Below are 17,514 nucleotides of genomic sequence, written 5' to 3' on the forward strand. Positions count from 1 at the left end.
TTGAGATATCATCATGGAACCAACAAAAATAAAAAGATAAAAATGGAAAATCATGAAAAATTATACTCCATCAAATATTATTAAAAGTTAAAGGAAATGGAAAAACAGAGAATCACAACGTACCCAAACTGACACTAACTGAAGTAAAACACTTCAACACACCCATTACAAAAGAATGTCAGAAAAAAATACAAACAAAAATCTCTAACAAAAACCACCATAGATAAGATGGCTTTACTAGCAAATTTTACCAAATATTCAGGGAAGAATTGCCAAAATTCTACATAAACTATTTCAGAAAGTAGATAAAGAAGGAATACCCCCAGGTACATTCTTGAAAAGTAAACATAACCCTGATCTCAAAGCCAGATAAAGACACCAACAAAAAAGGAACTCCAGACCAATATCTCTCATCAACATAGATGCAAAAATCCTTAACAAAATAGTAACCAATAGAATCCAGTAACATATGAAAATATTGGTGACCCAATGGGATTCATAACAGGTATGCAAGGATGTTTAAACATTAAAAAAAAAGTATGATCCATAGCATTAATAAAACAAAGGACAAAAGCCTCATGATCTCAATTGATGCTGAAGAAATTTTTACAAAACCCTTAAATAAGAACAATCAACAAGTAAAAACTGATGGGAACTTCCTCAATACAAATAAAAGCATATACTCTAAACCTACAGTCAATAGAAAGAATGGAGAGCCATTACAAGTATTCTTCCTGAAAAGAGAGATCAGGCCAGGATGCCCACTATCATGTCTATTCAATATTGCATTGGGACTACTGCTCAAGTGAGGGCAGTAAGGCAAGAGAATTAAATAATGGGCATTCAAATTGGCAAGGAGGAGGTAAAGCCATCTCTATATACAGATGTTAAGATTAAAATTTATTGGGCATGATGAACCAGTTCAGCAAAGGATCATGATACAAGATCAACATATAGAAATCAGATTTATCTTCAGTAGCAAAGAGAACTTAGAAAAGGAAGAAGAAAAAACAGTACCAAATTACAATACCTAATCACAAATGAAATAGAAACAAATCTATCTAGATACAAAACCTCAATGTGATAAATCTATTATATATAAGATCTACTTCAAGGAACAAAGCGAGACCTAGATAAATGGAAGAATACACCACTGTTATAGATAGTTGTTATTAGGTGCCGTCAAATTTAATACCTTATGAAGAACATATCTGAACCCTGTCCTATCTTGTGACAACTTCACAATCTCTGACACATTTAAATCCATTTCCACAGTCATTGTGCCAACTTATATGTTGAGAGTCTTCCTCACTTTCCTGTCCCTGCACCTTCCCAAGCATAATGTCCATCTCCAGTGAATAGCCTCTCTTAGCAACAGGCCCAAAGTATGTGTTGTTTTTGTACTGTATGCCATCGAGTTGAATACCATTTCTAGATACCCTATGCACAATAGCTCTGAACCCTGCCCTATCCTGAGCCAATCTGCATGTTTCTTACACAGCTATCCTCATTACCCAAATTGCTGTGTCAATATATCTCATCTAGAATGTTCCTCTTTTGTGCTGTCCTTCCACCCTTCCAAGCATGATATCCTTCTCCAAAGAGTGGTCCTTTTTAGCAACATGCCCAAAGTATGAGAGAAGGAGTCTCAAAATCTTTGCCTCCAAGGATCAAGTTGGTTTTATCTTCTCCAGGACAGACCTGTTTGTTCTCTTGGCAGTCCATGGTATGTATGTTCAATACTTTTCTTCAGTACCACAATCCAAAGGCTTTGATTGTTCTTCTGTTATGCATAGTCCTTGTCCAACTCTCTGATGTATAGCAAGTAATTGCGAATATGATGGCCTGGAATAGGTGTACCTTAGTCTTTCAATGGACCTCAAAGTATGTGAGGTGAAGTGTAATCATCTTTGCCTACAAGGAGCACTCTGGTTTTATCTTCTCCAAGACGTATCCATTTGTTCTTTTGGAAATCCATGGGATATTTAGTACTCTTCTCCAAAATTACAGCTCAAAGATATCAATTTTTCTTCTGTCATCCATATTCCCTGCCCAGTTCTAAATAAAGCACACCTTATTCTCAAACTAACATCTAATCCTCATCAATTTTGAGAGATCTCTGACTGCAGACTTTCCCAATACATTTCCTGATGTACTGTCAGCTGGTATTAAGTGTATTGATTATGAATCCAAGTAAGAAAGTCATTGACAGTTTGAATCTCTTCTCCGTCCATCATGACGTTTCCTATAAGTCCAGAGATGAGAATTTTTGTGTCTTTTGATGTTGAGATGCAATCCTTATTGGAGGCTGCAGTCTTTGATTTTCTGCAGCAAGCTCTTAACTCCTCCTCACTATGAGAAAACAAGGTCATGTCATGTGCTTACTGAAGGTTATTGATGAGACTTCCTGAAATCCTGATGCCACATTTTTCTTCACAGAGTCCAGCTTCTCAAATAATTTTTTTCAGTATACTGATTGAATAGGCATGAAAAAAGGATCCAACACTGACACATCCCTTTCCTAATTCAAAATCGCGCAGTGTTCTTTTGTTCTGCTCACACGACAGCCTTTGGTCTAGGGACAGGTTTCTAACAAGCATGACTAGGTGTTCTGCACTTGCATTATTCTTAACGTTAGCCATAATTTGTTGCTCCACACAGTCAAATGCCTTTGCATAGCCAATAAAGCACAGATAAAAGACATTATTCTGACATTCTTTTCTTTCAGCCAAGGTCCTATTGACATTAGCAATGATATATCTGGTGCAATAGCCTCTTTTCAATCCACCTTGAACTTCTGGCAGTTCTCTGTGTATTGTCCTAGTTGTTTTTGAATAATCTTCAGCTGTATTTTGCTTGCATGTAATATTCATGATGTTGTTCAAGAATTTCCTCATTCTGTTGGATTACCTTTCTTGGGAATGGGAATTAATATAGACCTCTTTCAGTGAGTAAGCCAGGTAGCTGTCCTCCAAATTTCCAGGCATCGACTGGTGAGCACATCCAGGGCTGCATCTGTCACTTGAAACTTACCAGTTGGTATCCCATTGATTCCTGCAGCCTCATTTTTTTGCCAATGCTTTCAGTAGAGCTTGAACTTCTTCCATCATTACCATTAGTTCCTGATCATATAATAGGTACTTCCTGAAATATTTCAGTGTTAGCCAAATCTTTTTGGTAAAGTGATTTTGTGTATTCTCTCCATCTTCTTTTGAAACTTTTTATATAATCTAAGATTTTCCCATAGTATCTTGAAGTATTGCAACTTGAAGCTTTAATTCTTTTAGCTTGAGGAAATTCATCTGAGTTCTTCTCTATTTACTATTTTATTTTACTACTCTGAACATTTGTTATAATACTTTATCTTCTCAAGGCACCCTTTGAAATCTTCTATTCAGTTCTTTTACTTCAATATCTTTCCCCTTTGTTTTGGCTTCTTGATACTCTAGTGTGCTTTTCAATGACTCTTCTGCAATCCATTTCAGGTTTTTCCCCCCTTCTCTTCTATCTTTGTAGTGATCTTTTCCTCTCTTTATGGATGATACCCTTGATGTCATCCCACATTTCATCTGGCCTTTGATCACTGTTGTTCAATGCTTCAAACCTATTCTTAGGATGATTTGGGTGGGATAGATTCAAGATCATCCTGCAGTGACAAGAAGATCTCTCAGGCAGGAAGTATACATTCAAGTTTCCATTCTTTACATTTTGGGCCTACTCATGGATAAGAAGACTCAATATGATGAAAATGACAATTCTATTAACAGCAATCTACAACTTCAATGCAATCCCAATATATGTACTAGGGAATGCTGGCAGCTTAGTTGTAAGAAGCTGAATTATATTCCTAATATAGATAGCAAAGCCATTATTTGATGAAATGGAAAAGGCAATTCCCAACTCTGTTTAGAAAAGAAAATGTAAAAAGAGCCAGGACTTTATGAGGAAGTCCATATATGACCTCTGTTAATTCCACAAGGGGAAATTGTCCCTATCACCATCATCACAGCACAAATCCAATTCTCATAAGTCAGACATATCCCCCATACTCCTATACTTCTTTATACACTAATTGCAACACACCTGTGTTACTGTTGTAATATTTCACAGGGTATATGCAACTATATTTATGATTATGGGGCTTATTAGGGAAGTCAAAGGCTATAATTCAATTTGGCAGCAGGATAGTCACTCATTCAGGACACCTACTGAAATGTGTTCACCGATACCTCAGTCTTCAGCCTTGGAGCTTTAAGCCAGTTTTACAAAATTCTGTCTTGCCGGTTATTGCTCTCCTCCTCAGTCATCCAACAAATGTGGGCAAAGGCTCCTACCTCTGGTTCCATCGGGTATCAGTCCCAAGACCCACTCTGTTTCATGTTGAGTATCTGGTTCTCTGATGCAGCTGCTGCTGCTGCTGCTTGTGTAGGCCTCAGTCTGAGTGGTGTAGGACTATTTGGCCCTGAAGGACTTAGACTATGGGTTTTTCCTTCTTTGCTGGTGCATGCAATACACATTTGTTGCTGTTGCTAGGTGCTGTCAATTTGAGTATTACTCACAGCAATCCTATGAACAACAGCTCTTAAACCAGTCTTATCCTGTGCCATGCCCATCAAATCTTACACACTCGAGCCCACTACTGTAGTCACTGTAAAGCCATCTGGCTGATTTTATTCCTTTCTTTTGCTAATCCTCCACCTTTCGATGGAGTAGTTTTTCCTATCAACATATCCAAGGCATGTGTGATGAAGCATTGCCATCTTTGCCATCAAGGAAGACTCTATCTGCATGTTTTCCAAGACAGAACTGTTTGTATTTTTGGCAGATCATGGGGTATTCATCCTGTGATCTTCTCCAACACCACAATTCAAAGTCATCAATTCTTCTGTGATACTTATTGGCATAAAAAGTAATTGTAAAGACTGTAGCCAGAATAAGGTGCACTTTAGTCTTCAGAGTAACACATTGCTCCTCAGTAATTTGGAAAAGTCTCTCACAGTGGACTTTCTTAATGTAATACATCTCTCGGTGCTGATTGTAGATCCAAGTAAGATGAAATAAATGACAATTGTAATCATATTTCCATCTAACGTGTTGTTGCTTATTGGTTCAAGAGGTAAGAATTTTTGTCTTCTTGATGCAAGGATGCAATCAGGGAGCTCTGTGGGGTTAGTTGTAAAGAATTGCACTGTCAACTCAAATGCACATGGTTCAAATCCACAAGCTACTCCTGGGGATAAAGAAGGACAATCTTCTTTCATGAGATTTACTGCCTATGAAAACTTCTGGATGTCAGCTATGGGTCGGTTCTGACTCAAAAGCACACAACACCACCCATTATTCATAGTAGCAAGGAGATGGAAACATCTCAAGTATCTATCAACAAACAAATGGATAGAGAAACTGTGGTGTATTTGAACAGTGGATTATTACACAGTATTGAAAATTAACTTGAGAAACACTAAACAACATGAATGAGTCTAGAAGACACAATGTTGAGTAAAATATCTCAATCCCAAAAAACCCAAATACTAAATAAGACCAAAGGACGACGATAGGATGGATACGGCAGCCAAGAAGGGAACAAGAAAAGAATGGATAGATAATGAGCACTGCACTGGAATAGGTGAAAAGAAGGACAAACTGAAAGGGATGAATGGCCCACCAGATTTGTGACAATTAACAGTCTGAAGCAGGACAAGCATTACAACATGAATTGGGACAGAGATAAGGGGAGGGAGGAAAATTTTGTATGAATGAATGAGTGAAAACTAATCTCTTTGCAAGAGAAAATGGAAAAAAATGAAAAAGTACTTTGCAACAACCTTGCCTATTGCAGTACCTCCTCTGATTTCTTTTGCTGCTCCTGTTTGTGATTGTGCACCCAAAGAAAATGAAAAGCTTGACAATTCCAATCTTTCCTAGGTATATCAGGATGCTGTTTATTGGTCTACCTGTGCAGATTTTTAATTGTTTTATGTTAATAGGTGACCTGTTCTGAAGTGTATAGTTTTTGTGCTTTATCAATAATTACTCCAAATCAACTGTTTATCATTGCCCTACAATTCAGCTGGGTTATGGCCATTATCATTCCATTCATTAAATCTATTCTTTAGATGACTTCTAAATTCAAGTGGGATAAATATAAGGTTGTATTTTTTATTTTGTAGATTTATTTTCATTTTCTTCAGATTTCACTTGAACTTACTCATTAACAATTAATGGACTAATGTCTTGACTTTTTTCTGACATATTATATAGTACTTTTCTACTATTTCCTTTTGCAGAAGCAATCCATTTGATTCTTATGTGTTCTATGTGGTGAGGTCCATGCACACAGTTGGTTTTTTACTTCTTTTTTTTTTTCTTTTTTGCTTTTCATGCAATTTAATCTCTCTCTTGTATCTCTACAAGCTAAACAAAACAGGTGTATAACTTTTATTTGCATCTAAAGAGAGACTGAAAGGACTACAGGTAACAAAGAACTGATCACCTTTGGCTTCTTATTTCTCCATCTCGTCATCCTCACTATCTGAGGTGCTTTTGCACGTTCAGGAAGATCTCTATTGTAACACTATGCTGGCAGGCAAAACACAAAATATCACTCTTAAGCCTGATGAATAGCAATAAACAGGTGATCCATACGACTCGTAGATTCTGAATTAGCTATTACAAGGAATAACGTGAAAAAACTGAAAACAGAGGGTAGGTGGAAGATAAACTGAATGCATCCTACCCCTCCTCAGCCCCACCATGTCTTCCACTACTGAGGTTAACAGACTTTATTAAGCACAAAGTGGGGAATCTCCTCCCGTTTCTCTAGGGGGTGGAAAATCCAGCAGCCTTGGCCTTGGCCTTGGCCTTTCCCTTTCCCTTTCCTGGGGCAGCAGGACCAGCCTTGGCTGCACCTGTCTCTCTCTCTTGCTGCTCTGCCAGTGCCTCTTGATATTGTTCTGTGAAATCACTGGGGCTGCTGCCGTTGACTTTGGCCAAAAACTCCAGGACTTCCATCTTGCTGGTTTCAGCAAAGGCTCTGGGGCCCCACACGAACTCGTAGCATGGAGGATCGCTGCCGGGCAAGAGCCTGTACTCCAGATACTTTGCTTGAACAAAATCTTTGGTGACCAGCTTCTTGGGCTCCCCAAAGATGATGTGCTGCACCCCAACATAGACCCCCAGTTTATTCAAGAAATTCCAGAGCTCTTGCTCAGTGGCGTTGTTGCCATTAATGAAGATCATGCCCAGGAGAAGCATGAGGAGCCTGGTCTTGGGCAACTCACCCTGACCACTCGGGTTGCTGGGAAGGTTGAGTTTTCTGACCAGGGAGTAGGCCTGGCCGCCGGGGCGCTCCTCCTTCAGGTCGAGGCCGAACACCAGCTCCAGGCGATCCATGGTGGGCTTCAGGATCTCCGGGAAATCCTTCCTGTACTTGCGGGTGATGATCTTCATCATCTCTCCCTTGGTGATGAGCTGTTTCATCTTGTACGTGTGAAGCATTGAATGCAGCAGCCGACAGGCCCTGGTGTTGAGAGGATCTGAGGGGGAGACATCTCTGGAGGCCTTGGTGTTCTCCGAGCTCGGCCCTTCCTCACCTCCATTCTTCTCCCCTTTGCGAGGTCTTGGCTGCGAGCCACGTGCTCCTCTAGCCTGAGCTGCACCCTGAGTGCTGGGACCCGGGGCTGGCTCCTGAGGGCTACCAGCAGTAGAAGAGCTTTGGGGTGTACCCTCAGGCTCAGGAGAGAGCTCCGGGGAGGCTTGAGCACCCTGCGGACCCTGGCTCTGCCCTCGGGCCTGGCAGCGCTTCTCCTTGGCACGGAGCTTGCTCTTCTGCCCACGAGGCATGATGGCTGCTCAGGGACAGTAGGTAGGAGTGTGGCCAAGAGGGCAGCTGCTGTGGTCACTCAGCTCCTGATCGCCCAGTCCTGCCAACACCGACACAATGGCCGCCAAACCTCTCGGGTCCTCGTGGTTCCATTTTTTACTTCTTAAAAAGTCATTTGTAATGAATAAATTATTGGTCATACAAAATGTTATCATATGATCTCTAGCATATCTATCAAATGCCCCTATTTTTTTTACTACTGAGCCTTCTTCTTCTTTTCTATTCTAGTCAACTATTATTATTTTTGCATCTCAATTTAACATTTGATTAATTTCAAACAACTGAATTTGGTTGAAATTCTCAGTTTCTTCAACTTTGACTTTAGTGGTTGTATATAAATTTACACAATATTTTTTTATAATAGCTCTTCCTTGTACATTTATGGGTAGTATCTTATCAATGATAGTATTTTATTTTAAAACATATCTTGCAATATTCTTTTTAAGCATGAGACCATTTGTAGCAGTAAAAATTCACAACATTAGAAACTCCATAATTAAGCTCATCTACTCTTATGGCTTGATTACTATTATGACGGTGGAATTTATACCACTGGTATTTGAAGCAGGGTTGCCCACGGCGGACAGATTTCAATAGAACTTCCAGACAATAACAAACTAATAAGTAGGTCTCGATATTAACTTATGTCATAATAGGCTCTTGAAAATATTATGACTAGCTGTCAAATAATGTGTAGTAGATATAGTGTTAGAAGAGAAATATCTAATATATGGATCCTCAAAGTCAAGGGCTACCTTAATGTTGTGGATGAAGTAAAGCTTTCAGGCAATAAAACACCTTCATTTAGTAATGACAAAGGACTCAAAGGAGGGATGAACAGATACAAGCATAAATTAATAATAAAAATTAAATATGTGAAGTATGATTCTAGAAAAATTGAAAATTGTCAGAAATGAAATAGAAAATGTAAGACTAATATCCTAGGTATTTCTGTTGTTGTATGAACCAGAACTGATTCATAGTTTACCTTCCAGCAGGTTTTCAGAGGCTGTAAATTGCATGGGAGGAGATTGTCTATCTTTCTCCCAGGGTTTGGACTGCTTGCTTTTGGTTGGCAGTGCAACTCCTTACCCACTGAGCCTCCAGAGATCCCTATCCTAGGTATTAGTGACTTGAAATGGACTGGTGTTGGCCATTTTAAAGTAGATATTTCTATGATCTGCTTTGCCAGAAATGACAAATTGAAGAGGTAGTACTGCATTCATCATTAAAAAGAACTTTTGAAATTTATCTTAAAATTTATCTTATCTTTCATAATAATAATATGTTCATAATTTAAAATAAATTTAATATATGATGTTTAGCAATCTGTTTAAATTTAAAATGTTAGAAGTACAAAGAATAAGTGAAAATAAGATTAAGGAAATAAATAATGAAGACATAGCAGGAAATTACATAGAAAACAAATACTACTGTGGATCCACATGGACTTAATATAATTCTTGGTGAAGAATGCTTGTAGACTAGCAATTATGGTCCAACCTAAACAATTATCAAAGCCTGAATATTAAATACAAATAAAAGAGAAAGAGTAGATGTTTGTAGGAGTAAAACAGATGTGAAAAATTCTTTTTCCATTATTACTGACTTGTTCAGCTGAAATATTGAACAACTTAAGTTTTCTGACCCTCATTTTTTACCAAATGTGAACATTATGTTCTAACTAGAAATATTTTAATGATATAATATCCTCATCATGATATGTAATCTGCTTTGTATTCTTAATTGCCTTCTGTCTTTTCTTCAAAGAAAATATATTCATTGACATTAAATTTGATTCTGATCTTATCAATGCTATGAAATAGAATAGAACTGTGTCATAATATTCCTGAGACCATATATCTTGATGGCTTAATATTAAGGAATTGAGCTGCCAATACAAAGGCACGTGGTATAAATTCGCCAGCTGTTCTGAGGGAGAAAATGAGCAATCTCCTCTTATAAGGTCTCTGAAAACCTACCGGAGGGTCAGGTATGGCTAAGTTCCATCATTTGATGATAAGTAACAACAACAAATCTTTGCAGAATCAGACTAACTCTTTTTTGTCTCACAAACTTCATAGTGAATTCAAACCACCAACCTTTCAATTGTTGTTATTGTTGTTTAATGCCGTCCAGTCGTAGACGACTCATAGCGACTCTATGAACGAACAGCCTGAGCACTGTTCATACATAGAGTTCCGGAGGCAAGCCATTTCGGAAGTGAATGCCGCTCCTGCTTCCAGACTTGATTTAGTCGGGAAGCTCCAGCCAACACTGTCCACCATGGGTGCCCATTACCACGATTGGCACATCATTGTCACAGTCAGATGCTTAATTACAGTGCCACCATAATAAGATATCATGTAGTGTTCGTTCATTCCTCCACTCATTTTTTTTTTCATTAAGCACCTGTTACATATTCCTTCCTATAGTTATTTATTTTTGAACCAATTTTTCTGGATACAAGAAAAAAAATTTGTCCAGTGAAGATTACATGTAATTAATATCCTTATATCCAACTAATTTATATTTTTAAGAAATTGTACTTCTAAAGTGAGCAATGAGGAGAAAACAGAACAGATGAAAAGGATCTCAAATATGGGCTTCTTCTAGAAGAAGTCAGATCCTAATTCTATGCCAATTGGATAGGCTTTCTCCTGTCTTCACTGGGTAATTTTCCATATGTCTTCAATTTTAAACAAAGCCACTCCCAACAGGAGCTCTACCTCAAAGAAGCCAGAAAAATGGCTGAATGTCAGCATCTTCAGGGTACTTATAGTACATTTACTCTGACAGGATCTTGAACACCTGCAGTTATTCCAGAGGAATTTTGATCCAACAATAACTCACATAATTTATCATCTAGGCATGCCAAAAATTCTTTGAAAAACTATTCTGTAGTTAGTACAAGGGGGAAAAATGATGGTGGGTGGCAACTTTTGAAGTAGTATGGTTTTATAGGAATCATTAAAATACTTACACTTTTTTCAGTTTTATGATTTTTCCTTTCTAACTTTTGTCTTCTTGTAGTTGAAACATTGACTGCTAATTCATTTCTGAGCTCTATTGTCTGTTATAATTAAAACATGTAATAAAACTGTTGTTTTATTGAAAGTGGTTTGGGTTTTCAGCACATGTGAAAGCATATTTGTGATAGCATTGATTATTTTTAGAAAGTCCATTATTTCCTTTTTTTACACTGATATTTTAAAATAGTTAATAAATATTAGATGAAATGTGTGAACAATTAATAAAAACAATATGAATTCTTTGCAATCCTTCTGAGAAAATGAAACTCCTTCACTTTCACCTAAAGGATTTCAAACCAGATGGAGTAGAAGGAGAACTGTATTGTGATTCCCTTTGTGAAAATATTCAGAAGTGCTCAGGAAGGGGATGAGGGTGAAATAAGAGTAGTATTGTGGGGTGAAAAGAGGAAATCTTTCACACTGTAAATTATAGAGACTCAACCTTATTGAGAGACCTTAGGAAAGTATTAGGGAGCTTTGGTGGCTTACTGGTAAGGAATTGGGCTACCAACACAAAAGTACATGGTTCAAATCCACCAGTAGTTCCACAGGAGAAAGATAGGCTTTCAACTTCAATGTGATTAACTCCCTCTGAAAACTCACTGTAAGATTAGCAACATGTCAATTCTGACATGACACACACAACAACGAAAGTATTGGATCCATTTAGCACTAGAGCTCACTAGGAGTTGCACTGCCAACCAAAAGGCATGTGGTTTCCAATCCATTAGCTAATCAAGGGGAGAAAGTGAAACAATCTCCTGCAGGGCAATCAATCACTGCCTTTGAAAACCCCCAGGAGGGTCAGCTATGAGTTAGTTCTGGCTTCACAGTATATTACAACAACAATAAAAGGAGGTAAATGTAGGATGGAATTGTTGTTGTTAGGTGCCATGGTATTAACCCTCCAGAGACTCTCCATAGAAGAGATCTAAATTGCCAGACCCTCCACTATCTTCACAATCTCTGCTGTGCTAAAGGCATCACTACGGTAACTATGTGAAGGCAAGAATCTTCCTCTCTTCTGCTGACCTTCCAACTTACTAAGCATGATGCCCTTTCCAGAGACTGGATTCTCCAGGCAAAATGGCCAAAGTATGTGGGAGAAGTACCACTGTCCTATCCTTTAAAGAGTGCAGTGGCCACACTTTTTCCAACGCCTGTTTCTTTGTTCCGTGAACTAGGAGTAAAGCTGTGGCAATTCTACAAGTTATATTTAGAAAAATAGATTGGTTAGAAAATGTTCTTCAAAAGTAATTTAACTAATATATTAATTTATTTAGGAAATTTAAATAAAATTTATTGTTAATAAATTAAATAAAAATATTGCCTACTGTAAGATAGGAAGTATAAGGCTGTGATATAAATGAACATATTTTAAAGACCAAAAATTAATGATTCTGAGAGATTTATACCTGCTGGCTCAGATGAAAGCAGTGTCTGAAAGAAAAAGGAAAACTTCTATATTTTTCTTTTTCTTTAATTCTTTCTATTTAACAGGATTTCTTCCTAATTAGACTTCATAAAGTTAGAATAATACCAAAAAAAATCCAAACAAACAAACAAACAAACCAACAACAAAAAAACCGAAACCCAAACCCCAATAGCATTGCTTTCCATCAGGTTAAGTACATGCATAGTATTTCTGAATCTGGAAACCTGGTATTTCCTTAAATTACATGGATCTCACAGGCTTTAAAAAGGGTAGATAAAGTATACATTGTATGCAAAAGCAAAATGCCCATTTACAGATTGGATCAACTTGCTGTGGATTATGCCTACACCATTTTCATTTAGCTCACCCAAACCTCAAGATCTGAATTTCCTGTTTAGAAAGATATAATTGCATGAACATTGCTGTTAAGAAACTTTGTTCTTTACCTCAAAAATGGAAGTTATGTCCATAGTCATGAAGGAAAGAGTACAAATGGCCTAAATGAATCTCTCTTTTGAATAGATAAAGGGAATTTAAGCAGTGGACTAATCACTTAACATATTTTTAAAAACCACAAAAACAAACACAAACCAAAATCAAACAAACAGACAAACAAACAAACAAAAACCCCTAGCTGTTTCTTCTTTGCTTTCTTTAAAGGGTGGGATAACTGACCTACCAGAAAGCAGAATTTAAGAATGTGTGGTTTTGCTTGGTAGATGGATTCAGAAAACTTTTTGTTGCTAATAAATATGGATAATTCTTGTTTTGTCTTTAAATGGAAATATAGATTATCCTAAGTAAGTCTGTTAGCAAAGATTCAGTCCAAGTTCTCAAATAGGTTCTCTTGAACCAAGTAGTCTAAATTGATCTTCAGTTTTCTCATTTTAGGAAATAAAAAACCAACAACAAGACCTCTACTCTGAAATGGAAGAAAGCTTAAGCACAGCTTTTCTGTATTGCTCCTGGGTGGCTAACACAGTTCTAAAGGGATGACTTGTGCACTCACAGCATGACCAAGATTACCTCCCCCATCCCCTGCTGTTTCTTTATGGTGGCCCTTGATTACAAACCTGCTATTACTGCCTTCTGGAATCCTTAACCCTTTCAAAGCAGCTCCCCCACCCCCTCCTTTTTGGTTTGATCTATACTTCAGAGATAGGTCTCACTGAATCACTTTAGAAGTTGTGAATTTGTAGCTGTCACATGACTATGATGGTAGAATTAGCTTTTTAAATTTTAATTTTTAAATTGTATCTTTATTGCAACTAGTGACTGTCTTGGAGCTTTCATAAAAAGAGTATCTTTTCAAAGCATGGGGTTTAGGGACAGATACACTGCTTAAACTCAAATTAAAGCATCCCTTACTAACCTTTGATTTTCAAAATATTTTTGATACTGCTCATCTGTAAGAGGGTTGAAAATACGCTATGAACTTGTGAGGCAAAGCACGCAAAGTTTCTAGAATAGTGCTCGACATACATCAGCTTGGTAAATGTTAATTATTATTGCCAAAGTGGAATATGCCTTTTAGAAGCGGGAAAAAATACATTTCTCAAAAATTTAAATGTCATTTTGTGTCAAAAAAAAAATCACCTATATAGTGACCCTGTGAAAAACAGATTTTAACCTTGTCTTATTCTGGAGAAGGAGAATTGATATCTTTGAGCTGTGGTGCTGAAGAAGTGTTGAACATACCGTGGACTGCTAGGAGAACAAACGGGTTCATACTAGAGAGGGTGACACAAGGCTGCTCCTTAGAGGCAAGATTTCTGAAGCTTCATCTGACATACTTTAGACATGTGGGACCAGTTCTTTGAGAGAGATACACATCATGATTGGGAGAATGGAGGGACAGCGCAAGAGAGAAAGACCCTTGATGAGATTAATTGATTCAGTGACTGGGGTAATGGAAGTAGGTATGTCAGAGACAATAAGATTGACACAGGATAGAATAGGGTTTAGGGCTGTTGGACATAGGGTCGCTATGAGTTACAAGTGACTCGCCAGCACATAACAACAACCACAACAACCACAATCTATTCTGTGTGATCTTTATTATCTCTGATATGCTCAAATCCATTGCTTCAGTCCCTGCTGTTGAGAGTCTTCCTCTTTATCTCTGAATTACGTCTCCTATCACAATACCCTTCCCTTCCCCCGACCCCCGTTGTTTGGTTTTTTTAAAAAAACTGGTTTGCTTACAAAGTTCATATACCTTGTGTTTCACACTATTCTTCATTCATATTGTACTTCAATCATTCTCATGCATTATGTTTTATAAGTTAATCACCATTGGACTTTGCCCATCATTACCCTGTCTTTTCACCCAAATTCTTCCCATTCACTCCCCCCTCTTCTCCCACCAAACTGTGCAATCTTGTGGTTTTGTCCTTACTCATCCTCACCCCTCAGCTACCACTCCTTCCTCCCTTCATTTCCCGCACGTTTAAGTATTTATCCTTCTATTTTTACAATAATGGTGCTACGTAGTATTTGTCCTTATGAAACTGAGTTAGTTCACTCAGCATAATGCTCTCCAGCCTCTCCCTAGTTATGTAGTATTTTTCTAAATCATTGTTCCTGAGTGTTGCATAATATTCCATTGTGTGACTGTACCAAAATTTCTCAATCTGTTGAACATTTGAGCTGTTTCCATGTTCTTGTGATGGTGAATAATGTTCCCATGAACACTGGTGTACAAATTTCTGTTTGTGGCTTAGTTCTAATTTCTTTGGGATATATTTCTACTAGTGGAATAGCTGGGTTATATGGAGTTTCTATGTTCAGATTTTTTAAGAAACATCAAACTGTCTTGCAGAATAGTTGTCCCAATTTACAAACCCACCAACAGTGTATGAGAGTTCCTACCTCTCCAAATCCTCTCTAACATGTATTTCTTGCCACTGCTACTAAGGTGAGATGGTATCTCCTTGTAGTTTTGATTTACATCTCTTTAATTGCCAGTGATTTTGAACTTTTTTTTTTTTCATGTGTCTTCTGTTGGCTATCCGAAAGACTGGCCCCTCTTGACAATATGCATAAAATATGTGAGATGAAATTTACTATCCTTGTCTCTGAGGGGCACCCTCGTTGCAAGCCCTCCAAGCAGCCTTGCTATTTTGGTAGTTCATACTCTTTTCTGAGACCTTAATTCAATGACATTGTTTCTTCTGTCATTCTTTTTAATTGTTCAACTTTCAAATGCATAGAAAGCAATTGAAAATTTTATAAATAATTGATTTAAACTGCTTTACTATTTTGTTATATTTCATTAAAGGATAAGAAAAAAGGTATTTAGATTTTTTTTATGTGTAGGATAAGAATATTGTTAACTCCAACTCATATCAACCCTATGTGAAACCTTGTCTAATCCTGTGCCATCTTCACAGTCTTCACTGTGCTTAAATCCATTGTTTCAGTCACTGTGTGAGTTCATCCTTGTGAGACTATTCTTTCTTTTTAACCATCGATTTACCCAGTATGATACTGTTATCCAAAATGTTGCGGTTATTTGCCATGGAGTTGGCTATAACTCATAGTGACCTCATAAGCAATAACTATGAACCCTGTCCTATCTTGAGCCAATCTCACTGTCTCTAAAACATCTGCTCCCATTGCAACAGTTGCTGTGTCAACCCATCTCATCCAGAAGCTCCCTATTCTGCACTGATCCTCTAACTTTTCAATCATGATGTCCTTTTCCTTGAACTGGGCCTTCCTGAAAACTTTCACAAAGTATCTGAGTCAGAGTTTCAAAATCCTTGGCTCCAAGAAGCACTCCAGCTTCACCTTCTCCAGGACAGATCTGTTTGTTATCTTGGATACGGTATATTCAATACTCTTCTGTAGTAACACAACTAAAAAGCATCTTTTTTTATCATCTTTAGTTGTTGGCCAGCTCTCAGAGGCATAGCAAGCAATTGAGAAGACTATGGCCTGGATCAGGTTCACCTAAGTTTTCTAGACTGATATAAGTGCTCTTTAGTGCTCTTGAGAGGTCCTTTACAGCAGACTTTTCTAAAACATTACTGCTGGTACCGAGAATGAATGTTGATTGTTAATCCAAGGGGAAAAAAAATTGTTAACAACTTCAATCTCTTCTCCATCTGTCATGATATTGCCAATTGGCTCAGTGGTGAGAACTTTGTTTTCTTGATGTTGAGATGCAATCCATATTGAAGGCTGCAGTCCTTGGCCTTCTCCAGCAAATGTCTGAAGACCTCCTGAGATTTGGCAAGCAAGGTTGTGTCATCTGTGTAATGCAGTTTGTTAATGAGTCTTCCTCCAATCCCGATGCCATACATTTCTTCATAAAGTCCAGATCCCAGAATGATGTCTTCTGCATATAGATTGAAAAAGTATGGAGAAAGGACACATCCTTGAATCACTCCTTTCTTGCAGTGTTCCCTTGCTCTGTTTGTACAAGAGCTTTCTGGTCTAAGTATCTCATGAACACAAACACGTTTTCTAGGATTCCCATTCATCTCAATGTTACCACAATTATTTATGATCCAGACAAATACCTTTGCATAGTCAATGAAGCACAAAGAGATCTTCTTCTGGTACTCTCTGCTTTCAGCCAAGATCCATCTGGATCAGCAATGATATCCCTATTTTAAAGCCAGCTTGTATTTCTGGAAGTTCTCTGTTGATGTATTGTTTTAATAGTTTTTGGATCATCTTCAATAATATTTTGCTTCCATATGATATTAGTCAAATTGTTTCATATTTCCACACTCTGTTGGATCACTTATTTTTGGAAATGGGAATAAATACGGATCTCTTTCAGTCAGTTGGCTAGGTTTCTTGGCATCTCCTACTGAGCACATCCAGGACTGCAATTATTTGTTGAAATATGTCAATTGGTATTCCATAAGAGCAGCTTAAACTTTGTCCTTCATTACCATTGCTTCTTGATCATATTCTAGTTCATGAAATTGTTCTATGTTGGCCAATTATTTGGGTACAGTGACTATATGCATACCTTCTATTATTTTTTTAAGCTTCCTGGATCATTTTATATTCTTCCTATAGCATCTTTAAGTATTGCAACTCAAGCCTTGAAGATATTCTTCAGTTCCTTCAGCTTAAGAAATGCTGAGTGAGTTCATATCATTTGATTTTCTGGCTCCAGTTCTTTGCAGATTTTGTTATATCAATTT

The 17,514-nt window shown here is 37.6% G+C and overlaps 1 protein-coding gene across 1 annotated transcript; it reads right to left on the reverse strand.

Annotated features, from left to right (window-relative positions):
- Positions 1-6,819: 6,819 nt before the first annotated feature.
- Positions 6,820-7,842, reverse strand: LOC102846771 (melanoma-associated antigen B1-like). The gene has a single exon (XM_006886033.1). It carries the CDS (start codon positions 7,840-7,842, stop codon positions 6,820-6,822), a length of 1,023 nt encoding a protein of 340 aa, XP_006886095.1.
- Positions 7,843-17,514: the final 9,672 nt, after the last annotated feature.

This window comes from Elephantulus edwardii, unplaced genomic scaffold (genome assembly GCF_000299155.1).
Source record: "Elephantulus edwardii isolate Elephantulus edwardi_28Jun2011 unplaced genomic scaffold, EleEdw1.0 scaffold00046, whole genome shotgun sequence".
Lineage (NCBI taxonomy): Eukaryota > Metazoa > Chordata > Mammalia > Macroscelidea > Macroscelididae > Elephantulus > Elephantulus edwardii.

Coding starts and splice junctions, on each gene's coding strand:
- LOC102846771 (XM_006886033.1), bottom strand. CDS start 7,842: ATGCCTCGTGGGCAGAAGAGCAAGCTCCGTGCCAAGGAGAAGCGCTGC.